At 37.1% G+C, this 26,211-nt stretch overlaps 1 protein-coding gene across 1 annotated transcript in view; it reads left to right on the forward strand.

The window, feature by feature from the left end:
• ect2 (epithelial cell transforming 2) overlaps positions 1–26,211 on the forward strand; it is a 31,460-nt gene that overhangs the window by 1,002 nt on the left and 4,247 nt on the right. The window contains exons 2-22 of the mRNA XM_016250084.1: positions 1,174–1,355; positions 1,530–1,609; positions 2,532–2,714; positions 4,788–4,877; positions 4,969–5,079; positions 5,806–5,879; positions 10,100–10,230; positions 10,479–10,594; positions 11,249–11,311; positions 12,040–12,262; positions 15,692–15,816; positions 16,991–17,110; positions 17,185–17,253; positions 17,365–17,475; positions 17,745–17,841; positions 18,129–18,210; positions 18,412–18,490; positions 21,002–21,140; positions 23,358–23,512; positions 24,093–24,200; positions 24,370–24,510. Of these exons, the coding sequence (XP_016105570.1) occupies positions 1,223–1,355; positions 1,530–1,609; positions 2,532–2,714; positions 4,788–4,877; positions 4,969–5,079; positions 5,806–5,879; positions 10,100–10,230; positions 10,479–10,594; positions 11,249–11,311; positions 12,040–12,262; positions 15,692–15,816; positions 16,991–17,110; positions 17,185–17,253; positions 17,365–17,475; positions 17,745–17,841; positions 18,129–18,210; positions 18,412–18,490; positions 21,002–21,140; positions 23,358–23,512; positions 24,093–24,200; positions 24,370–24,510 (2,430 nt within the window). The 5' untranslated portion in view covers positions 1,174–1,222. The remainder of the gene's footprint in view (positions 1–1,173; positions 1,356–1,529; positions 1,610–2,531; positions 2,715–4,787; positions 4,878–4,968; positions 5,080–5,805; positions 5,880–10,099; positions 10,231–10,478; positions 10,595–11,248; positions 11,312–12,039; positions 12,263–15,691; positions 15,817–16,990; positions 17,111–17,184; positions 17,254–17,364; positions 17,476–17,744; positions 17,842–18,128; positions 18,211–18,411; positions 18,491–21,001; positions 21,141–23,357; positions 23,513–24,092; positions 24,201–24,369; positions 24,511–26,211) is intronic.

Genomic DNA, 26,211 nt, shown 5'->3' on the forward strand with positions numbered 1-26,211 from the left:
ACACTCATATACACACACACACACACTCATACACACACACACACTCATACATACACACTCATACACTCATACACACACACTCATACACTCATACACACACATACTCATACACACTCATACACACTCATACACACACACTCATACACTCATACATACACTCACACACTCATACACTCATACACTCACATACTCATACACACTCATACACTCATACACACACACTCATACACACACTCACACACTCATACATACACTCACACACTCATACTCATACACTCATACACACACACTCATACACTCATACATACACTCACACACTCATACTCATACACACACTCATACTCATACACACACACACACTCATACACTCATACACATACACTCATACACATACACTCATACACATACACTCATACACACACACTCATACACACACACTCATACACACACAATACTCATATACACACACACACTCACAAACACACACTCATACTCACACACACACTCATACACACACACACACTCATACTCATACACACACACACACACACACTCATACTCATATACACACACACTCATACACACTCATATACACACACTCACACACTCATACATATAGACATTTAATGTTTTGTTTCTCGTTTGGTCGTTCTTGTTCTTATAATGAACTGCACCAGCTTTTCATTAATGTAATGTTGCATTCAGATTAAGTACTCATTACATTTATTCAGTTGGTAAGTTTATTTTTATTTTTTAAAGTTCATAAGTTAACTTTGATTCATATTGGTGCAGATTACTCATACACACACACAGACACACACACACACACACACTCATACTCATACACACACTCATACACACTCATATACACACACTCATACATATAGACATTTAATGTTTTGTTTCTCGTTTGGTCGTTCTTGTTCTTATAATGAACTGCACCAGCTTTTCATTAATGTAATGTTGCATTCAGATTAAGTACTCATTACATTTATTCAGTTGGTAAGTTTATTTTTATTTTTTAAAGTTCATAAGTTAACTTTGATTCATATTGGTGCAGATTTATATATATTGATTTTCTCCTCCCTTTAACCTTCATTCCCTCCTAGAAACTCAGCTGTTTGTCTCTTATTTTGTGCCGCCCTGGTTCACTCCTTTCTCTCTGGCCTCCAGCTTTTGATATTCTGGACAGGACTGGGTCGCCACCCCTTGTCACAGCGCCATGGCTGACAGCAGCATAGTTACTTTAGGGCCGGGCCGCAGCCTGCTGGTGGACTCCTCCATATACGACTCCCGGATGGCTGAGACCTCAAAGGAGCAATTTTTCATGGGTCTACATGCAGACGAGACAGAGGGTAAGTGAACTGCCCTCCATCTCGATCAACCTTATATCAACTGACATTTCTGGAGGGTGGACCGTTTTACTGCAGCACAAACATAACAAAAGAGGTTATTTTCTCCCACTCTATTTTGTCTATTTCCATAGAGATTCACCTTTGCCTGTGGTCTTTTTTTCTTTCTTTTTTTAGATGTATTGCCCAGAGTTGAGACCAGGGTGGTGTTGGTGGGGGAGGCCGGCAACATTGCAGAACTTGAGAAAGCTCTTCAGGTACCAAAGAAGAGAGTCAAGCTTTTTATATAGATTGTTTTCACTGAGGTAAGATGAAATAGAATAATAAATCAGACCCTTCTAAAATATTCCAAGTTCAATGTGAGTTTAGCTGGAGAAGAAGAGCGTCAGAATCTTCCAATCTGATAAAAAGTAATCAGTTCGCTAATAGTTGCCCAGCTTGGTGCCTAGTGCACAAAAGATAAACCTGAAATCCTTCCGTTTGCCTGACTGATACAATTTTTAACTGAATTTTAAGGTTGATCTGGATTATTTCTATGTCTGCTTGCGTGTTTGTGTTCCTGAAATTAAAAATTCAATTAAATCTGAAATTTAAACAGCAGTTAAAATTCTGATACATTTCTGTCCTTGACTGATTAAAGTTTACCTGAGCAACACATTTATTGCCAGTGACATGTTTACATGTACACTAGCGTTTAATCAAAATTTGATCAAAAATAGTGAAAACATGATTGTGAAATATTAGATTTAATAATACTTGTATTTTTTGTAAATGATATTATTTATATATATATAGGCAGAAATGAACATGTACAAGTAAATCGCCTATACTGGCCGATCCAATATGCATTCTGTTTAGAGATGCACCGATATGAAAATTTTGGCCGATACCGATTATTCTTTATCCCTAATTCTGTTGTATACTTTATTGTCTATTTAACTGTCCAGTGTGAACCGCCCTTGGCACTTGTGTTTGTATCCACTAAATCTGCATTTGACAAATGACTGCTGTCTTTCTTCAGTGTGTCATCTGTCAGAACGCTTTAACATCTTTGAGATCCCTTTTACTAAAGGAGAGCTCTCTCTACATTGAAGAAATTGTGATCACAATCCAGCTAATGTGTTTACTGATATTGTCATCTTCATTTTATTTAAGAATTTTCCTTTTCATCCCTATTAGGATATAAACACCCCCTGTATCAAGACTGACAATGTCAGAGATTTTGGTGACGGCGAGAACTGCGAGTTCGAGACCGTGTTTGTGTTGAAAGACTTCCAGGCTCCCGAATACAGCTTCCTGTACAAGAATGACAACCGTATCCTGGGGCCTCCTGCCGTGATGCACTGTGCCATCAAGGGAGAGGTAAGACCTGAAATAAAACTACACAAGCACACACACAGAATCACAGCCATCTCGTGGGTTTTCTTTCTCCCTGAGGCGGTGAAATAGTTTGATACTGCTATGCCGTCACGGGTTGAGTAAAAGCCTGTTGAAATAAAGTTGTTCTTCCAACTGGAACGGATTCGTAAGCAGCTTTGATTGCTCCTGTAAAGTCTGAAAAATGTTGCCGGCTTATCTGAGTGTACACAGGAGTGTCTGCTTGACTCCCTCAGATATTCCAAAGTGAAATGAACACTTGGCTGGTCAGCGATCGGTGCCGGACAGAAAGATTAAGTTTTACGAACACTAGTATATAGATACAACTACAAAAATCCACCCCAGTGAGAAATGAAGGCTTGTCTTATTGTTGTTAAATCTTGTAGTGCACAGCTTAGCTGCCACTGTACATGAAAGGTCTGCGTTCTGAGAAGTCTCATGTGATAAATATATATATATATATAATTACACGCACACTACCGGTATAAACACCATATAATCTCAAAAGTTTGTGATCAATAAGACATGTAATGTTTTTTAAAGAAGTCTCTTATGCTCATCAAGGCTGCATTTATTTGATCAAAAAAACAGTAATCTTGCAAAATGTTATTACAATATAAAATAATGGTTTCTATTTTAATATCCTTTAATATAATTTATGTCTGTGATGTAAAGCTGAATTTCCATCAGCCATTACTCCAATATAAAGTGTCTCATGATCCTTAAGAAATCATTCTAATATGCTGATTTATTATTAAAATGATCAATGTTGGCAACAGTTGTGCTGCCAAATATTTTTTTGGAAACTACGATACTTTTTTCAGGATTCTTTGGTTTCAAAATATAAATCTTTTCTAACAATACAAATTTACTGACCCCAAACTTTTGAAATGTAGTGTATATTGTTAGAAAATATTTCTATTTTAAATAAATGCTCTTCTTTTGAACATTTATTCATCAAAGAATCCTGAAAAAAAGTATCACAGGTTCCAAAAAAATATTAAGCAGCACAACAGTTTCCAGCACTGATAATAAATAAAGCATATTAGAATGATTTCTGAGGGATCACGTGACACTACAGACTGGAGTATTGATGCTGAAAATTCAGCTTTGCATCACAGGAATAAATGAGATTTTAATGTATATTAAAATAGAAATTTTACATCATAATAGTATTTCACAATATTAAAATTTTCCTGTATTTTTTAATCAAATAAATGCGGCCTTGATGAGCATAAGAAACTCCTGTAAAATACATTAAAAATCATTCTGATCCCAAACTTTTGACTGTGTGTGTGTGTGTACACATACATACACGCACACAAAATTAAATGAAAAATGTATATATTTTATGTATACATATTTTTATTTATACTTATTCATTTAAAATGTATAATTAAAAAAAATACATTTTTTTTAATTATTAAAATAATACAAGTAATAAAATAATATATACACTGGCGACCAAAAGTTTTAAATAATTAAAATTTTTATATGTTGTTGAAAAAAAAATCTCTTGGCAAGGCTGCATTTATTTGGTCAAAAATACAATAAATCAGTAATATTGTGAAATATTTTTGCAATGTAAAAAATATTTTTTATATATATATTTCTTTCTGTGATGGCAAAGTTGAATTTCTTCAGTGTAATCAGTGTCACGATACTTCAGAAATCATTCTAATATGCTGCTTTGATGCTCACTTGTTATTGTTGCTGCCTGTGCTTGTTACATTTTAAAATGATTATAAAAAATAATTAAATTATATTTTATAATTTAATAAATACTATTAGTGTTTGCTTAGGAGCTACAGTATTGCTTGTAATTCATTTCTGCTACTGTACTGTAAGACTTCTATATGCAAAAGACCTCCTATTATGATATATGATAAAAATATATATCATATATCCTATGATGTATATTCACTTTATCTCCAATTATGATATGATATAAACCTCCTTGTGGCATAGTTTTTTTTTTTTTTAGTGTGCATTCTCAGATTGCTGTGATTGAGGCATATTAATGATATATTCCATCATTCTCCATGTCCTTGTCCATAGCCTCTGCCGTTCTCCTCCAGGCCTCTCTACTCAATGACCATGCTCAACTTGTCTCTCTGCTTCACCGGATTCCGTAAAAAAGATGAAGTGGTGAGTCCTGCTTACCCACTCATCTGACTCAAAAGCAGCCCATAGTGTCACTGTCGGATTATTTGCTCTAATTATCTGTGCTTTTCCTCAGGTTACCCTGGTAAATCTCGTCCATCACATGGGCGGCACCATCCGAAAAGACTTTGACAGCGCTAAAGTCACACACCTCATCGCCCGTTCATCACATGGTGAAAAGTACAGGGTATGTATCCACCGTATCCACACATACATATCATCCTTCCGCCCCACTGTTTTTTCTGTATATTGAATCAGCTGAGGAGAAAACAAAAAAACAACAGATTTTTAGTTGTGAAATCCTTTCTGACTCACCCTGCTGTAATGACACACATCAAATCAAATCACTTAGTCACTCCACTATATACTCCAGTCTAAAGACGAATTAACTTGATCATACCACTTTGCATCTCTTCCTGTCACAGTGGGTGGTTCTTGACCAGAATATGTAGGATTGTAGAGTCAGGTGATGTGAGACTACTGTAAATGTTCAGCAGAAATTGGTTGAATTCCTTCTCACCTTTGAATCCCAGAAACCTTTGAACTCTTGTGTTTGAAGAAGGTCAGTCACCAAAACTGTTTAAATGATTTTATTACCTTTTATTTACATTAATGTGTTAATTCTTAAAACTCAGCCTGTATGAAGAGCCTTTTGTCTTTTGGTCAGTGATGGCTATTTCCTGATGGTTCCTCAAACCCCAGGTGTGCTGTCCCTAACTGGGTCTACTGTCTGCAGTTGACATGTCTGCGTTATTTAGAGAGGGTTTGATTAAAACCGTTCTCATGTATCTCTCCTCACAGTGTGCTGAATCATTCATTAGTCTCATGCATAATGCATGGATCAAGATTTGGTGAGGGATCTCTTCCCTCCAGATGCTATTCACTGCCTTTTGTCTCTTTTTTTTCTTTTTAGTTGGCAGTGTGCATGGGCACACCCATCCTCACCCCTGAATGGATACACAAGGCATGGGAGCACAGAGATGACATGTAAGATTGTGTGTGTGAGGCATGAAACTACCCCTTGCGTCAATCCCCCTCACTGTGTGAGTACAGAGGAGTAAAAACTGTGAATGATGAGGCTGAAATCATGAAACACCAAACGGGCCCTCCCTGCTTCCATATTAAAAGCGGTTTCCACTGCACTTTGGTTTTGACATTTTCCATACATGTATTGAACACTGAACCTGACCTTTCACATGAATGACCTGCCACTGTTAAAGGAGACAGACTTAAAGTCAATTTGAAATCCAAATTGACCTTGTACTGTCCTTGTTTCTGGTCTTATTATGCAGGATGCATCAGTGCATGGTATTCTGAAGGGGAATTTTTTTTTTAATACTGGGTAGATGCACCGGACATTCAGTTATAGCACTTAAACACTGAAAAAGTCAGATTTTCAGTCGATAAGCCCGTTAAGTCTTAATTCACCCTTCCAGGAATTAAGGTGTTAAAAAGTCTTAAATCAGAGCAGGAAGTCTTAAATTAATAAAGTCATGGCATTAAATGTTGCATTGCTAAAAATAAATATCATCCTCAGTGTTTTTGTCTTGTTTTCCAAAAGAAATATCTAAACATCTTTAAATCAAGATACGTTTACTTCAGATGAAAAATTACGATTTTCTGAGAAACTGAACCCACTTAAATTTAGTAAACAAGAACAAATATCTGTAAAAGGAGTATGAAAACTTATTTTCCCTTTGAATTAATTTTTTTCTTAAGTCCATTGGTAGATATTTGTTCTTTTTAAGCAAACTCACTTATGCCATGCCACAACAAGATTTATGCCATTTTGCTTCTCAAGTAAATGTATCGTGATTTAAGAATCTTTAACATTTGCACTGGAAAACAAGACAAGTATGCTAAGCAAGACCATCACTTTTTGCGGTGTGATGATCTGAAGGTACAGTAAAAGTTATTTTCATATTCTAGTGGTTGGGAGCAGAGGTATTCAAACCTTAAACTTTTTTTTTTTTTTGTATAATGATTTAAAAAGTTATGGAGATCGGTAGGAAGTTGTATTTTCAAAGTTTTGCTAATACAACTCATTGTGTACTCACTAGACATTTATTTTTAAAGAACAAATTGATGTATTATGTTCCGTTTGATTTATTCCTTAAAATTTATTTACTTGTTCTTAAAAAGTCTTAAATTTGCTTTCACAAAACCTGCAGAAACCCTGAAAAAGCCAGATATAAATCTGGTTATTGTTTTATGCCAGGACTTTTTAAATGGGAACTGCAGGAAGCTGCAAGAGAGTTCTAGGGCAGTGGTTCTAGGAAGTTGTATTTTCAAAGTTTTTATTTTTAAAGAACAAATTGATGTATTATGTTCCGTTTGATTTATTCCTTAAAATTTATTTACTTGTTCTTAAAAAGTCTTAAATTTGCTTTCACAAAACCTGCAGAAACCCTGAAAAAGCCAGATATAAATCTGGTTATTGTTTTATGCCAGGACTTTTTAAATGGGAACTGCAGGAAGCTGCAAGAGAGTTCTAGGGCAGTGGTTCTTACCAAGGGGCCTCAGCACACTTCCATAGGGGTGCCAATAAGTCTTAAAATGATTTAAATTTAGTTATATTAAAGGGGACATAACGCACACCGTTTCTGACATTCTCAGGTTAATCTTACGTACCTATGGAGTAGTATTGCATCCTTCAAATCTCCGAAGATTCTTTAGTTTGATCAGATTTATAAAAAAAAAGGTACAGCTTTACTCTTCTCTCCAAAAACAGTCAAACTCATGGAGAACTCTCTTCCGGCAGAAGTGCCCATTCAAGGAATTCTGCTCTTTATGACGTCATGCAGGGCCATCCTCGAAAAAATGTTTCTGACATTCTCAGGTTAATCTTACGTACCTATGGAGTAGTATTGCATCCTTCAAATCTCCGAAGATTCTTTAGTTTGATCAGATTTATAAAAAAAAGGTACAGCTTTACTCTTCACTCCAAAAACAGTCAAACTCATGGAGGCGTGCGTGGGGAGCTAAAGAGTCATGAGCATGCAAAGCTTTTGCGTAGCGATCGTCTCCAAGCTGTGACATCGACATAAATAAAACCGGAACAACTTTGACTTAAATTAACTATGGCTATAAATCAGATCCAGCCATATATATTCGATCCAGACTCTGATCCCGACGGCTTCCATAACCCGAATGAAGCACGCTGATGCTCTTACTCTGGTTGATGTGTGTGTGCTCTTCCGGCAGAAGTGCCCATTCAAGGAATTCTGCTCTTTATGACGTCATGCAGGGCCATCCTCGAAAAAAACTTTCCGAAACTTATACAAAGTTATTTGGCACAGAAATACATCTTGAAATACAAATACATCCAGAAATACAAAACTTGTTTTTTGAGACTTTGGTCATGTTTAGCATGAGAATCCAACTCTTTGGCAGTAAATAAGTCAGAATGCATGACATGGCAGTAGATCTCCCCTTTAACATAATCCTAAATAAATGTTAAATCACTCAAATTAAAGATGTACAACATTAAACTGACATCCTTTTTTACTTCATTTTTATTTCAACAAATGTACCAAAGGTAAATTTAAGCAGGGCCTTTGAAAATTGTCCCAGTTTAGGAACCATTGTTCTAGGGCAGGTATCCTCAAATCTGGCCCACGAGATCCACTTTCTTGTAGAGTTTAGCTCTAACCCTAATCAAACACACCTGAGCATGCTAATCAGTGTCTTCAGGATCATAAGAAAATCACAGGTAGGTGAGTTTGGTCAGGCTTGGAGCTAAACTCTGCAGCGCATTGGCCCTCCAGGGCAAGATTTGAGGAACCCTGTTCTAGGGGGTTCACAATTAAGCTTTACAAAAATTATTATTTTTTTAAAGCTATTAAAGTTATGTCTGTGCATCGAACATCAGTAGAGAAAAGATAAATGTAATGCAAAATCAGTATTTTCAATAATTTGCACTGACTTGGTAACGATTTAATTTATCCAATAATTTAATTTGTGAACAGCACATCTTAATATTATGAATACAAATATTAACTAATAATAAAATTGACTAAGTACGCTTTATAAGTCTTTTGAAGTATAACAACTTTTTAAATTTGTATTTACAATAACACTCAATTATATATTTTGAAAATGAACAATCAGGATGTTCTCATGGCTTTCGTCTTTTTGTATCATGGCCCAGGTCTTTCTGCATTCTAATGTGGAATGCCCACTTCCATAATTTGATGCATTCCAAGCTAAATAGGGTGTTAGCAATAAAATGAGTTGAAGTTCTGTTTCATGATGATTTTAAAGGTTAATTGTGTAGCGTCTGTACTGCATGTCAATTAGGGTGGGTGATCTGAGCAAAATCTTATATCACGATACGAGTAATTTTATCTTGGGGTAACAATATATATCACGATATAGTTATTTTTGCTTTAAATAAGGTCTTTATGTAATACATTTTTGATATCATAGAACTTTCATAATTATTGTCACCAGTGTCACTATCACAAAAAACTAATACTAGCCCAAGTAAAAAAAAAAACACCAAGTTCACTGATTAAATAAACTAATTACAAGCAAATAAAAAAACTACAGTAGAACAAATAAATAAGAAATGCTACATACATTGTATAAAGTTATCAAATGTATAAACACTGAATATTCTTCACTGTCGAATATATATATATATATTAGTTATACGTGTTTTCTTTCTCAGCTGTTTGCTTTCACTTAAGACCTAAATGACAGTTTATGAGGATATTTGCAAAGACTGGCATTTTGACACATACAAGTGTGTATTTAACCGTTTAAGGCCTATAAAGCGGTAAAAATAACTCTGTTCAATACTTCCGCGCTCTATGAGCACTGTCTTCACGTGCTCGTACCTCTCTGACTGATTGCGTTTCAGCAGCTTAAAATCACTTGTTTTTAAACCATAATACTTAAAAATGCATGCAAGCGATAAGTTCTCATGACCACGTAGCACAGCAACGTCACGTGAGCGTGTAACCACGATAGAGAGAGAATTTCTACCGGTTAATCGTGTCTACCGGTTAATCGTGTCTACCAGTATATCGCCCACCCCTAATGTCAAGTTCAAATAGAATTGTAATATTTTTAACACTAACAAAATTACGCTGCTTGATTTTATTAGTCAGAATTGTTTTCAGAAACTCCCAAAACTATGTTCAGAGTTTTTTGTTTTGAGGTGTGTATGATTTCTTATTTTTTTCCTTCTTTTTTGGCTTTAGTAATTTCCATGCAGGCAACGAGGAGTTCCGCACCGAGTTTAAGGTCCCTCCGTTCCAGGACTGCGTCCTGAGCTTTCTGGGCTTCTCTGAAGAGGAGAAAACCAACATGGAGGAGAGGACGCAGAAACACGGTACTGGACTCTCATGCATCAGTGTCCTTTCTGAAACAAGTCTGAAACGTTTCATGGTTTAATAAGTCACAAAACCTCTGCTCAAATAATTCTCGATTAACCAAAGCCTTTCACTCTGATGCAACTGAGATGTTGACTCCAGGACGTACTTCTGTATTTTATTGCTATACCTTCTCTGTTAAAGCAAATGGCCCGATTTCTGAATGAGGGGGATTTTTAAAGGAGTGTGTACTGCTTGTTTTGTCCAGGTGGACGGTTCCAGGCAGTGGGTGATGCAAGGTGCACCCACTTGGTAGTTGAGGAGAACTCCATTAAAGAACTGCCCTTTACTCCCTCCAAAAGGCTCTATGTAGTGAAGCAGGAGGTATGAACTTGGCTTTACGTCTCACAAGTACAGACACAGAAACACACACACTGGGCTTTGTGTGGGTCCTTAATAATAGTGTTTAAAAATGCACTGTTATTTTACACTGCTTTCCTGTGCGTAGTCCATTATCTAGTAGGTTGCGGGGAGTGGGAGTGTTTTTTTTTTTTTTTTTTGGCAGACATCAGGAGTTTTGGTAGCTCCATTACGATCATAAATGCATCAGTATTAAGGTGTTAATAAAGGGTTCAGCTGAAATGTTTTAAATGAATGCTGCATCTCATTTTATTTCTCATTTTGTGTCTTTCTGCAGTGGTTTTGGGGCAGTATACAAATGGACGCCCGTGCTGGCTTTACACGTCTCACAAGTACAGACACAGAAACACACACACTGGGCTTTGTGTGGGTCCTTTAATAGAGTGTTTAAAAATGCTCTGTTATTTTACTCTGCTTTCCTGTGCGTAGTCCATTATCTAGTAGGTTGCGGGGAGTGGGAGTGTTTTTTTTTTTTTTTTTTGGCAGACATCAGGAGTTTTGGTAGCTCCATTACGATCATAAATGCATCAGTATTAAGGTGTTAATAAAGGGTTCAGCTGAAATGTTTTAAATGAATGCTGCATCTCATTTTATTTCTCATTTTGTGTCTTTCTGCAGTGGTTTTGGGGCAGTATACAAATGGACGCCCGTGCTGGGGAAATCATGTACTCTTACGAAAAGGTGAGGAAATCACTGCATTTGGGGTGTGGAAGTACAAATTCCATTAATTTCACTTATTTAGAGAAGTTTTTTTTTCTTTTTTTTAAGAATTTGTGATTTAATTAGTAAACTACACTACCCACAATCCTTTATTGATGTCCACCAATCAAAGTTATCGCTGTTACTATGGAAATGGGAATTGCTGCTAAACTAAGCTCAGTATTTTTGAATCTTCTCCCCTCGTATTCTTTTTGAAATTCTTTTTATTCAAATATTATTTTTGCTTTAAAGCAAATGTTTTGCTATAATTAGCTTTTTTTATAAATTTTTTTTTTTTTTAAATATGTTGTTTATGCGTAATAATGCAAAAAAAATTGTAAGTTAAGTTTTAATTAAAAAAGGAAAAAGTATAGTTTAAAAATGATCCCATGATGCTTCATAAAATGGATGGTTCAAGATATTTTTTTTTAAATGTTGGTAACCAAACAGTTGGCGGTAGCCATTGACTTCCATAGAAGATTCTTCAAAATATCATCTTTTGTGCTAATAGAAGAAACTCACAGGTTTGGACCAAGTGTAAGGTCACAAAATGTGGAAAATAGTAATAATGTGGGGGTCTTTTTTCTTCAGTAGTTTATCTTCTGAATACAGTGAAAAGTGTGGTCAGATTTAGTAAAGACTCGAAATTGATTTTACAGCTTATCAAAAGCAGTACACTCATATCTGTTGTCTTCATGTCTTCCTCTCAGCCGGAGAGTCCTGTGATGAAGAAGGCTGTCTCTCTGCTGTCTCTCACGACACCCAACAGTGGCAGGAAACGTCGCCGTCTTAGAGAAACATTGGCTCAGCTCACCAAGGAGACAGAGATTTCTCCCTTCCCACCGCGCAAGAGACCCTCAGCTGAGCACTCCCTCTCCATGGGCTCCCTGCTGGACTTCTCCAACACACCTGACACCTGCAAATCCAGTGGAGGTGAAATGAATGATATGACGTGACAAGCAAACAAATAATGTAACACTCACCCGTCTTCCATGGGTTAAACAAACGAACAGAAGAATAGTCTAACCTAAAAAAAAAAAAAACTCTTTTGGTTGTCTGAAAAGTTTGCAAAGTTCCCATTGCATTATGTGAGAGTGTTCCAGAGCTCTCTAGACTTTGATCTCTGGGGTCCAGGGTGATCCCAGGCAGGGCTGAGGTGAGTCGAATTAGCTTTTTTTTATAAAAAAATTATTTTTTTAAATACGTTGTTTATGCGTAATAATGCAAAAAAAAATTGTAAGTTAAGTTTTAATTAAAAAAGGAAAAAGTATAGTTTAAAAATGATCCCATGATGCTTCATAAAATGGATGGTTCAAGATATTTTTTTTTTTAAATGTTGGTAACCAAACAGTTGGCGGTAGCCATTGACTTCCATAGAAGATTCTTCAAAATATCATCTTTTGTGCTAATAGAAGAAACTCACAGGTTTGGACCAAGTGTAAGGTCACAAAATGTGGAAAATAGTAATAATGTGGGGGTCTTTTTTCTTCAGTAGTTTATCTTCTGAATACAGTGAAAGGTGTGGTCAGATTTAGTAAAGACTCGAAATTGATTTTACAGCTTATCAAAAGCAGTACACTCATATCTGTTGTCTTCATGTCTTCCTCTCAGCCGGAGAGTCCTGTGATGAAGAAGGCTGTCTCTCTGCTGTCTCTCACGACACCCAACAGTGGCAGGAAACGTCGCCGTCTTAGAGAAACATTGGCTCAGCTCACCAAGGAGACAGAGATTTCTCCCTTCCCACCGCGCAAGAGACCCTCAGCTGAGCACTCCCTCTCCATGGGCTCCCTGCTGGACTTCTCCAACACACCTGACACCTGCAAATCCAGTGGAGGTGAAATGAATGATATGACGTGACAAGCAAACAAATAATGTAACACTCACCCGTCTTCCATGGGTTAAACAAACGAACAGAAGAATAGTCTAACCTAAAAAAAAAAAAACTCTTGGTTTATGGAAAAGTTTGCAAAGTTCCCATTGCATTATGTGAGAGTGTTCCAGAGCTCTCTAGACTTTGATCTCTGGGGTCCAGGGTGATCCCAGGCAGGGCTGAGGTGAGTCGGGATGTGTTTTAGATGAGTGAGGCCGCTGTGTTTTGCAGAGCGCAGGTGCAGGAGGAGCAGCGGTAGGCGGAGGAGTGCCAGACAGAGTAGATCAGAGAAACAGTGGCCACTGCAGCGTACCAGCACTCCTGTGTGCAGACAGGAAACAGACCAGACAGGTGACATTCATAGTAACTTTAGCCCAGGGTTTAGGATGAACGTAAACATTAATCTATGCTATTAATGTGTAGAAAAGGTGATTGCTCAAATTGAACACATTTATCTTTTTTTCTCTTCAAAAGTAAATTATTCGTGTGTGTTGTAGTTTTTTTGTTTTGTTTGTTTATTCAAGGAATGTTCCAGGTTCAATACAGCTTATACTCATTTGTGGCAACGTGGATAACCACAGAAAATGTTTAGATTTAGCTAACAGCAAAAGAAAGTACTCAAATTAATTGAATCATCTTTACTAAACTCAAATTATTTATGGCTTAAAACTGAACTTAATTCAGGTTAACTGATATAACAATGCATTTTACTCTTTACTATGAGCCCAGGTTGATTTTTGGAAATGGGAATTGCTGCTAAACTAAGCTCAGTATTTTTGAATCTTCTCCCCTCGTATTCTTTTTGAAATTCTTTTTATTCAAATATTATTTTTGCTTTAAAGCAAATGTTTTGCTATAATTAGCTTTTTTTATAAATTTTTTTTTTTTTTAAATATGTTGTTTATGCGTAATAATGCAAAAAAAATTGTAAGTTAAGTTTTAATTAAAAAAGGAAAAAGTATAGTTTAAAAATGATCCCATGATGCTTCATAAAATGGATGGTTCAAGATATTTTTTTTTAAATGTTGGTAACCAAACAGTTGGCGGTAGCCATTGACTTCCATAGAAGATTCTTCAAAATATCATCTTTTGTGCTAATAGAAGAAACTCACAGGTTTGGACCAAGTGTAAGGTCACAAAATGTGGAAAATAGTAATAATGTGGGGGTCTTTTTTCTTCAGTAGTTTATCTTCTGAATACAGTGAAAAGTGTGGTCAGATTTAGTAAAGACTCGAAATTGATTTTACAGCTTATCAAAAGCAGTACACTCATATCTGTTGTCTTCATGTCTTCCTCTCAGCCGGAGAGTCCTGTGATGAAGAAGGCTGTCTCTCTGCTGTCTCTCACGACACCCAACAGTGGCAGGAAACGTCGCCGTCTTAGAGAAACATTGGCTCAGCTCACCAAGGAGACAGAGATTTCTCCCTTCCCACCGCGCAAGAGACCCTCAGCTGAGCACTCCCTCTCCATGGGCTCCCTGCTGGACTTCTCCAACACACCTGACACCTGCAAATCCAGTGGAGGTGAAATGAATGATATGACGTGACAAGCAAACAAATAATGTAACACTCACCCGTCTTCCATGGGTTAAACAAACGAACAGAAGAATAGTCTAACCTAAAAAAAAAAAAAACTCTTTTGGTTGTCTGAAAAGTTTGCAAAGTTCCCATTGCATTATGTGAGAGTGTTCCAGAGCTCTCTAGACTTTGATCTCTGGGGTCCAGGGTGATCCCAGGCAGGGCTGAGGTGAGTCGGGATGTGTTTTAGATGAGTGAGGCCGCTGTGTTTTGCAGAGCGCAGGTGCAGGAGGAGCAGCGGTAGGCGGAGGAGTGCCAGACAGAGTAGATCAGAGAAACAGTGGCCACTGCAGCGTACCAGCACTCCTGTGTGCAGACAGGAAACAGACCAGACAGGTGACATTCATAGTAACTTTAGCCCAGGGTTTAGGATGAACGTAAACATTAATCTATGCTATTAATGTGTAGAAAAGGTGATTGCTCAAATTGAACACATTTATCTTTTTTTCTCTTCAAAAGTAAATTATTCGTGTGTGTTGTAGTTTTTTTGTTTTGTTTGTTTATTCAAGGAATGTTCCAGGTTCAATACAGCTTATACTCATTTGTGGCAACGTGGATAACCACAGAAAATGTTTAGATTTAGCTAACAGCAAAAGAAAGTACTCAAATTAATTGAATCATCTTTACTAAACTCAAATTATTTATGGCTTAAAACTGAACTTAATTCAGGTTAACTGATATAACAATGCATTTTACTCTTTACTATGAGCCCAGGTTGATTTTTATTATTTTATATTTTTGATTTATTTAAGTTAAATTGAACATTCCCTTGTATCTAAAACATCGCCAATTGTGACTCATATTACACTTTCTTTTTTTCTTTTTTTTGGAACAGATATTTTGAGAACAAGGATGAAATATACCTGAGGAAGATTTATAGCTGCTCATCCCTGCATCTCTGCTTATGTGTTTCAGAGAATGCCAAACCCCCCAAAAGCTCAACTCCCGCCCTTCCTAAGCAGTCAGCACGCTGGCAGGTCTCCAAGGAGCTCTACCAAACTGAGAGCAACTATGTTGATATCCTGGCCACGGTCCTGCAGGTTTGTGTTCAGTGTGTCTCTTGTGTGTTCTCTTTCTCCTTACATACACACACATAGGAAAGTGGCAGTTCACAGTACCTGGCTGTGGCCTTATCAAACTGAACCAGTGCCTCTGACCAGTAGGGGGAAAATTAATTAGATTTGGACACCAATGCCATGGACATTTGAGCTTTGCTTTGCACCCTTACATGTGGAGCTCATACACACACACACACATACTTCTGTGTCTGCTTGCATAGTAAATGCCACATCATATGCCCACAATCAGAGCCCAGCAAATTTCACTGAACAGTGGAGTCAGATCATCAGGCAATACTGAATAGCCTGACCTTTCCATTGTGGTCCACTGGATCTTCATTAAGTTTATGGAGTAGCTGTCAAGTAGAGGTCTGAACAGAACTGATTTTCCCAGTTTAATTCCACTCTTGCAGAACTGTACTTTGTTTCCATGTTGAATGTTCTCAACCGTTTAATTAAATATTTAATTATTTTTTGTATTTTGCTACTTGTAATTTGTAATTTTATTTATTTTATTTATTTATTTTCCTTATTGCTTCTATTCAGCAGGGATGCATTCATCTGATCAAAAGTCAAGGCATTATAATGTGCAAAAGATTTGTTTTAAATAAATGATTTTAATTTTAAACTTTTCTTTTAAATTCCTGAAAGGATACTGAAAAAAAAAACATTGATGATAATTAGAATCATATTGGATAATGGCTGCTGAAAATTCAACTTTGCCACCACAGGAATATATTACATTTGAAGTATATTCAAATAGAAGTTTAAATTACTGTTTTGATTATTTTTGATCAAATGCAGCCTTGGTAAGCATAAGAAACGTATTCTTATCAATCCCACCTTTTGAGTGGTAGTTTCTAATGTCCCGTTGTTTAGGGTTTATTTTAAGATTGTCAAAAGGCTGAAAAATACTAAAAACTGCTGCTCCACTCTTCTATCAGGCAGTCCACTTTGGCTGACATCTCTTAGAAATAGCACCCTCTCATACCTAGAAATCAGAGGTTTAGTCCTGCGCTGCAACAAATCTAATCAAATCCTTTAGTGATCCCGCAGGAATGCAGACCTCTACTGTCAAGTCCTGCACCATTAGTGAGAATCTCGGGGTCCATTCTAGCTTAGTGATCTAATTTCCTTTGTTGGTCGGTTCTTTCAGCTCTTCAAATACCCCCTGGAGAAAGAGGGGCAGGTGGGCGGCCCTATTCTAGCTCAGGAAGAGATCAAGACCATTTTTGGCAGTATTCCAGACATCTATGACGTGCACACGAGAATAAAGGTAGGCACTAACCTTTCCAAAACGCTGAGTAAAGGCTGTGCTGAACATATTAGCTGATGAATGTGCTTTGACAGGCGGATCTTGAGGAGTTGGTGATGAACTGGTCTGAAGAGAGGAGCGTTGGAGACATTATCCTGAAATATGTGAGTGTGATGAAGCTTTGAACTCGACCTCTTCCGGCATGAAGTTCACAATGCCGTCAAAGAATGAATGAAAGCTTTTGTGGTCTCTTTATTTTTAAAATTCTCTTTCAGTCTAGAGATTTGGTGAAGGCCTACCCACCATTTGTCAACTTCTTTGAGATGAGCAAAGAGACCATAGTCAGATGTGAGAGACAGAAGCCGAGGTTTCATGCGTTCCTGAAGGTACTGTCATCTCTTTTTAGTGTATATAAAGACATCTGTATTATATAGAGACTGATATATTGTTGAAGTAATTTAAAAGATATAAAAGTTTAAGTAAAAGAAGTCTGACCTCAGGGTGTCTATTTTCTTTTCTCCAATATATTTAGAGTGCTAATAGTAAAAATATAGTCAAAATATGATGAATCACTAGTATAAATTTGAGTTGGTTTGTATGGTCATTTTTCGTGAAGACCATTTATTTGCATGTTTTCTCTCATTTTGTTATCCAGATTAATCAGGCTAAACCCGAGTGTGGCCGTCAGACTCTTGTTGAACTTTTGATTCGTCCTGTGCAGAGACTGCCAAGTGTTGCCCTCTTACTGAACGGTAATACATAAATACGACTGTTAGTTTGATTCAGGTAATGGGTTCAAGCTGTTTCTATTCAGTAAATCTGTCTGAATCCTGATTATTTAAATATTTTAAAAAGATACCGTGGAGGTGGTTTGATTCACTTTCATAAATGAATCCATTACATGAAAAAAAAAAAAGTTTGTAGTAAACTTGGTCAACTTTAGAAAACATGCAAACGCGTTATTCTTTAGCAGGTGTGTTATGTTTCATCTCTGTATGCTGACGTAAGAAAGATTTATAGGGAATTTTGTTCTTCGTAGATATAAAGAAACATACATCAGATGACAACCCAGATAAAGTAACCCTGGAAAAGGCTATCGAGTCTCTCAAGGAAGTGATGACGTAAGTTCTGCGGCTAACCCCTAATTTTTTCTCTCAAAATAAACTAGTAATGCAATGAAATTTTGGCATTCGAAAATATTCTGCAAAAATTTATTTTCAGTGTCAACCGAAACTGCTTTGGAGGGTTGAAATCATTTACTATAATGGTAACTTTTAGCCAAAGATTTCTTTACTATTCTCGCTCCGTCTTAATTTTCACAGCCACATAAATGAGGATAAAAGGAAAACAGAGGGACAGAAGCAGATTTTTGATGTTGTTTATGAAGTGGACGGCTGCCCTGTGAGTAATTTTTCACTTTTCTGCAAACATCTTATATTTACACAAATCTCAGTTGAGTTCAAAGAAATAAATCACCCACAATTCAGTCATTTACGTGCCTTCATATAAGTAGTGCTATATTCCAAGTCTTTGAGTCAACAAATCGCAATGGAAGATGATATATTCTGAAAGTCGTCACCCTCTGTCGCAGCTCTCAAATAACTTCCCACATTTTCTATGTCCCAACCAAAAGAACTGAAGTTACCATATTGTGAGTGACCCATGGGATTTTGTCTCGCCCTTTTGAAATAAGCGTATGCTGTAATGAGTAATAACATTCACCAAGCAATTCTCCCCTGCCAGTCCACCCAGACCATGAAGGCTAAGCTATGAAAACAGGTCATTCAGAAAATAATCACGGTCAGAACCATGACACATGACTGTCCGTTTACATCCCAATACCAATTTATTATTTGACAATTTTAAAACTGAGGATAGCCAATCATAGCAGAGGACATATAGATGTTAAAGGTACATTTCTAATTTTAAAGCTACAGTAGCAGAAATGGGCAGAACTGTTTGTGAAATTTGTCTTTATGGTGCTAGAAACCTTGACTAACATTGTAAGTGGACTTCAAGAACTAAATAAAATGCTAACAAATGTTTATAATATGGCTATTTTAAAGTGCCCCTATTATGGGATTTTGAAAATTACCTTTCATGCAGTGTGTAACAGCTCTAAGTGAATGAAAACGTCCTGCAAAGTTTTAAATCTGAAAGTGCACCGTGTATAAAGTAGGGATGCACCGATATGAAAATTTTGGCCGATACCGATTATTCTTTATTTTTGAAAGCCGATAACCGATATGTTGGCCGATAAATCTATATCCAAATTGTTATATACTTTTTGAGAGCCTGATTACAAAAAAAGGTCTCATCATTAAAAGCCACATCCCAAACACTTCAACATAAGCAGCCTAGTTTGAACGGTGTACCAAACAGTGCCACTATATGAAAGACATTAATCTTGATCTCTGGTCTTGCTTATGGTATTAGATTAATGAATGCCTTATTTTGTCAATCTGCTAGTTAGTTTCTCAATATTGTTATTATTACACCCACATTGCATTTGAATATACTATTAAATTGATTTCATCTAACTGAATGTCAAGTATCAGATTTACTGCACGTTGGAGCTATCCACAGTTAGTTTGTGGATCCATTAAGTGACATTTATTGTTTGTGTGTGTATGTATCTCGATCTTTCCAGTCGTTTTCAATTGACATTTTTTATTAAATATTCAAAAACATTAAAGGGGTCTTATGACGTTGCTAAAAAAAAAAAAGATTATGTTGTGTATTTGGTGTAATGCAATGTGTTTATGCGGTTTAAGGTTAAAAAAACATTATTTTCCACATAATGTACATTATTGTTTCTTCTCTATGCCCCGCCTTTCTGAAACGCGTCGATTTTTACAAAGCTCATCATTCTGAAAAGCGAGGTGTACGCTGATTGGCCAGCTATCCAGTGCGTTGTGATTGGCTGAATACATCAAGCGTGTGACGGAAATGTTACACCCCTTACCATACTGTGATGCCGTCTCCCGGCACGACGAGATAAAACCCATTACAAACGAGGCATATGTTGCATCCAGTGTCAATATGTGTGCAACATGTGTAATATGTCAAAATCAAAAAGTTTTACCTTTTTATGATAAAACAAGCTTAGTTCAGTTTCAAATACAACTAGTATAACCCCAAGAAAACACCATAAAATTCATGATACAATTATTTATATTCGTAAAATACTTTTCACTTTTATAATGTGTAAAAAAAACAAAAACAACGATGCATGTATTCAATAAATCTATGAACATTTTTGAATATTACCTTTCTGAGAGACTAGCAAGTGCATTTGAACTAGATTTCAAAATTTTAGGGAGTTTCCCATTTATTTTTTTTTCTTCTTGAACATCTTTGTCATAATTTTGGTCTTCCCTCATCTCTGATTCCTCGGTTTAACCATCAGCTCGTCCCTAAATTTCTTTCCGTTTTCTTCTCCAAATTGTCAGCAACCACAATGATTGTTTGTTCAGTTCACGGGTGAGCGGTATCACTAAAAAAAAAAGTTAATAATTTATGCGTGTGCAATCTGTGCTTGCTGACTCGACTCTCTGGCCTGTTTCCCTAATTAGTGAGGGGAATGCATTTAAGCACTGGAGGGGTTGCTGGCATGCTGGTGCACGGCTGTGGTCATCTTCGACCAATACTGGCTCTGGCCTGGTAATGAGAGCAGGGAGAAGGGAAGACTCTGAGTGATTAATTATTCATTTTAGGAAGTCCTCTGTATGCGTATCTGTCACCCCAATCTGCATTACACATTTCGGCTCCACTAAAGCACCTGAAGGATTCCCAACTGTTCCACCTGAGAACAGGAGAGGACATTTTACATTCCTGCATTATGAAGAAAGCTGCATGTATTAAGAGTTTAGTGTGTGTGTGTGCTTTTTCCTTCTGCATCTTCATATTCAGATTGCCAGGAAGAGACACAAGGTCATAACCACTTTCCGGAGTCCATTGGGTCAGACGCGGCCACCAGCCCAGCTCAAACACATAGCCCTGATGCCTCTGTCCCAGATCAGAAGAGTCCTTGACATCCAAGACACAGAAGGTGAGGGGACCACACGGCATTCTGCATCCCAGCAAGTGCACTCGTGCATATTTTAGTTTTCTGTGTTCTGAATTAGTACCCTGGAGAGGGAGGTGAAGTCTAGTTATGTGTAAAGTGTGTCACTTCACTATAGAGCTGGCCAGGATACAGTGCAAGGAATTACAACAGAATTTTAACAGTAAAATATGGTAAAGGGTTTATTCTGAGATAACCAGCTGGATGTACATTATCCCACTTATTACACAGCTACTTGCCACAAGTAAATAATTAGTAATAATTTTTTTTATTAGCTAAACAAACGCAAAGCTTCCACCAATAAAAAACAGTTCAAGCAAGAGTACATCAAAAATTAAATGTATATTAGGGCTGAGCAAGTTAATGCGTTATCACGTTAACGCATTAATTAACGCCAACAATTATTTTATCAAGCATTAACGCAGTTTATTATTATTATTATGAAAGCCCGTTGCTCACTGGCTCTGAACGTGCTCGTAATCACGACTTCATAAGTGGGAAATGGGAAGTTTCCCATGGCACATGAAGACAGCAGAGAAGCGCTCTCGTTCAGCACAGTGGAGTGTATCGTTTTGTTAACTTTGTGGTTTATTATTTTGAGTAGTTTGGGACGCAGTGACACATGGCCCTCTCGCAATATATATACGCAATCGTGATGCAGTTATCAGAAGTTCCGTGCTCCGGCGGGGTTAGCACTCACACTCACAGATCTATATATAACTGAACCGCACTCTGGCCCACCTCTTCCAACTGAGCCAGGGACGGCTAAACGAACCGAGCCCCAAGCGCGGCACAGAGCGATCACACTAGTCAAATGAACCGGGCTTTGGGGGTCAAACGCGCTCGGGCACGGTTAAGATTGCCTAGTGTGAGTACACCCTTATTCTCCCAGATCCCACACGAGTCTCTACTCGCCCATCAAGTGTTGTCCCGCGCCGCACTCTGCTGCGTTGGGTCCCACGTGCAGTTCTCTACTCAGAAGGTGCCTGTTGTAATGTTATCATCGAGGCTCTGGACTCTGAGCATAACTTGTTTTTCTATAACAAAATATAAATTATTTTCTATAAAAACGTTAATGCCCTGGCAGTGGCAAATAGCTTTGGTTTTATATTTAATTTAATGACATTAAGTTGAGATTTACAAGAAATATTTTAACTGCTACTATGTAAAAGGAATACTGCTGTAATAAAAAGCACCTTATTTGTTTAGTGTTTGCAAACCAAATGTTATTGCACTTTTGTTCATATAGCAGTACTTTTAAATGAAGAGTGCACAATACACTACTTTTGAATTTATGGAATTTTGTGCATAATGCGATTAATCGTGATTAATCGCAGAAAATCAAAAAAAAATTTTTCATTAATTATTACAAATTTTAATCGTTGCTCAGCACTGATATATATGTATATGTGACCTTGGACAACAAAAGCAGTCTTAAGTCGCTGGGGTATATTTGTAGCAATAGCCAACAATACATTGTATGGGTCAAAGTGATATGTATTTCTTTTATGCCAAAAATCATTAGGATATTAAGTAAAGATCATGTTCTATGAAGATATTTAGTAAATTTCCTGTAAATACATCAAAACTTAATTTTTGATTAGTAATGTATGTACTTTATGTATGTATATTTACATTGCAGTGTAAGAATTGGTATGTTTACCAATGTTTTTTTTTGAGGGCCGATACGGATATTAGGGAGTAAAAACGGCCGATATCGATATATTGGCCGATATTCTTTGTGTATATTATAGTTCACATTGTTTCCAACTGAATATTGTTTCACTTGGAAAGAAAACACATTAAAGATGATGTGTGAATGTTGTTTTATGTTGACTTCAATGACCCTAACCAATTAACATTGTAAAAAAGTTAATATATTTTTCAGTTAGTTTTTTTTTTATTCAACCTCAATGTTTTATAACCATGTAGTAAGAGGCTTTATTTTAATGTTTGAATTTAATGCTTTACAAATATACTTTATTTAAAAATGTAAGTGTTAATGTACAGCCAGCTGGTCATTATGAGAAACCCTGACAGGATGATCAAAACACTGATTTGAAACAATGTCTTGTATCATCATAAAGAGCATGATTTTATGCTAGTGGTCAGCTGACGTTTTAGCACAAACTCCACCGGTTAGCCTAGGTCACATCCCTGACCTCACATTTTCTCACATGTATTTGCGTTTATCTCTCTCAGAGTGTCAGAACGCCTTCGCCCTGGTGGTACGTCCTCCTACAGAACAGGAGAACCTGTTATTCAGTTTCCAGCTGACGGCCGAAGACACCTTCAAATCCACCTGGCTCAAAACACTCTGTCGTCAAGTGGCCAACACGATTTGCCGAGCTGATGCGGTGAGCGGACACACACACATGAAACATGGCCACTTCCTCCTCAGATCATCCCCCTCATGTCTGGAACAGAACTCAATTATTTATTTTATTAGCTCTTCTTTCTTTTTATTGTGGCTATAAATTAGGAGGTTTGTGTGGGCCTTTTGGTGTTGGCTAATCCTATTAGATGCTCCTGTGTGGTTAAACTGGAAGCCAAATTAATTTAATTAAGAGTGGAATTGTACATGCAGACGTCTTTATCTTCATGCTGCAGAACCGCAGGTCCTCCCCAGGGCTTCCAAAACGGGGCACGTAATTGACGAGGGCAGACAGATGCATGTATTTCCCTATATAATTAAACATCCAGACCAAACCCTGTGCCTAAATGCGTTTCGGCCTGGCCTGCAGTTCTCTCAATGGCCATGAGGTGGCGACCTATCCACACGTCACCGGCATGAAATATGGCCACTTTCGATCTCTGCTCCTGTGAATATCAAGAAGCCCCAGCTGTTTGGAAGGCTGAACAGTGACGCTTCTTTTTGCATTTTGACAGGCCAGCAGTATCGCTGTGTATTTATTTAATTTTACGTGTCTTAAACAGGAAGATCTCATTCAGAGCACCGATCCTGACTCCGTCCAAGTGAGCACAAAGGACATGGACAGCACGCTCAGCCGAGCATCCAGGGCCATCAAAAAAACGTCAAAGAAGGTAGGGAGAGGAACTTGAAACAATTGAAAATGACACGATGCGCATGCATGCTGTCAATGTTCAGGAGGCTTTCTTGAGAATTGCATCATAAAGTAACCGCTTTTAACCCAGTGGTTAAAACAAAGAAACTTTGTAGAAAACAGGCTAATTGTGCATGTTTGTGTTTTAGGTCACGAGAGCTTTTTCTTTCACTAAAACCCCCAAGCGTGTGCTTCAGAGGGCGTTTATGGCCAACGGTACCCCAGATGAGAGGAGTCCTGGCCCAGATGCCGATCACATGGGCCGAATGTCTAGCAGCTCCACACTGGCTGTGAGTCCACACACACATTTTCTTCTCTTTTCCACACAGTCTGTCGATTTATTCTCACAAATCTACTGATCTAACCTACGAATGAAAGACGCACACCTGTCGACAATGCATGAATAATGCACTCACCTTTAAGTAAGCCTAATCACAATGTTTAGAATACACGCACGACAACAAATGATGCATTTATGTGCTCCTTCAAGGGCAAAAATAAATATATAAGAATAAAGTTTAAAAAAAGCTGAAGCTTGGCATCTATTCAAGCAACATGAGGAGAGTGAGAAAAATGCTAAAATAGCTTTTTTTTTTATTAAACAGTGGTTTACTGAACAAATAAAAATTCTTAGGGATAAAAATCTACCTCAGCTTACGCAAACTATAAGGTTACAATTAACAACAGAGCCCAAACTTAAATTTAATTACTATTTATAAGCACAATGCCGTTTTTAAATAAACTTCAACATTTATTTGTTGAAATATAATAATTTACACAGTGGCTCTCAACTTTTTCATAACAGATTTATTTAAACATTAAATAATTAAGACATCACCAACAGGTAAAGTAAAATCATATGAATATAAAGTCTTGCGAAATGCTCTTCTCTTGAGTTAATTTATAGCACACTAACGAGCTGTGGACACTGATGACTGCCTGAGGTAAATGAAATGCTACGTGACGTTTTGTTTACAAGCTGTTTTATTGACGCGTTTCCGTGGTTGAAACGTTGATTGTGTGAGGCATGAGATGTTCATTCATGGTTATTTCATGCTATAACTATAGTAAAGAGGAAGGGATGATCTTGCTGCCGTTTGAACTGAGGCGTTTATACAGCGATCTGTCGCGCACATCAAAGAGCATCAAAATGACATTTATTGTTTGAATTTCCTGAAAAAAAGGACATCATTTGAAAGATGAAACGGTTTCTTATCAAAAATGAGCATATATAACTGGAAGTTTCCAATTAAGTTTTGCTTGTGCAGTGGTTAAAACAATGCTGTATTTGTTCGGCACACATGCGTACTGAACCGAAAGACCCATACCAAACATTTTCGATACGAATACTTGTACCGTTACACCCCTAATATATATATTTCTCATATATGATTTGGTGCTCAAGAAACATTTCTTATATTATCAATGCTGAAAACGGGTGTGTTGCTGGATGGAGAAAAAAAAGAAGTAATTTTGTTATTTGTGAATGTCCATAGGGAGTGCATTATTTCCACTCAAAATGTTTTCACTTTTGATGTGAATAAGCCTTGAATCCGAAATATTAAACTACAATGATCGATCTTTTATTCAGACACCCTTTTTTTTCGGAGCACAATGGCTCATTTTTGTTCAAATATTGGCAAAAATTGTTCAAATATTTCATACTTGTGTGTGATTTAGTCACATTGCACTTGGTGTAAACAGGCATTTACATAAATTCAAGTCTCTCATCCAGTCAAATTGCACATTTTAATCTCATTTTCTACAGCTGAACCTTTGCAGTATTACTTGCCAATTCGGTTGGATTGCATTTCCCTATCAGAGGACTTACAGGTTGCCTTGGTCATTCACTCATGCTTTTCTTTCCTTCAGCATCAGGGGTCTTGAGCTCTTTGCTTCATTTGAAAAGGGATATTTTTACCTTTTTCATTAAGGTGATTCATGCACTGCTAAATATTTGAGAAATCCCTACCTTCGTAACGAGATCACGC

The sequence above is a fragment of the Sinocyclocheilus grahami genome, unplaced genomic scaffold, assembly GCF_001515645.1.
Source record: "Sinocyclocheilus grahami isolate Dianchi unplaced genomic scaffold, SAMN03320097.WGS_v1.1 scaffold25.1, whole genome shotgun sequence".
Lineage (NCBI taxonomy): Eukaryota > Metazoa > Chordata > Actinopteri > Cypriniformes > Cyprinidae > Sinocyclocheilus > Sinocyclocheilus grahami.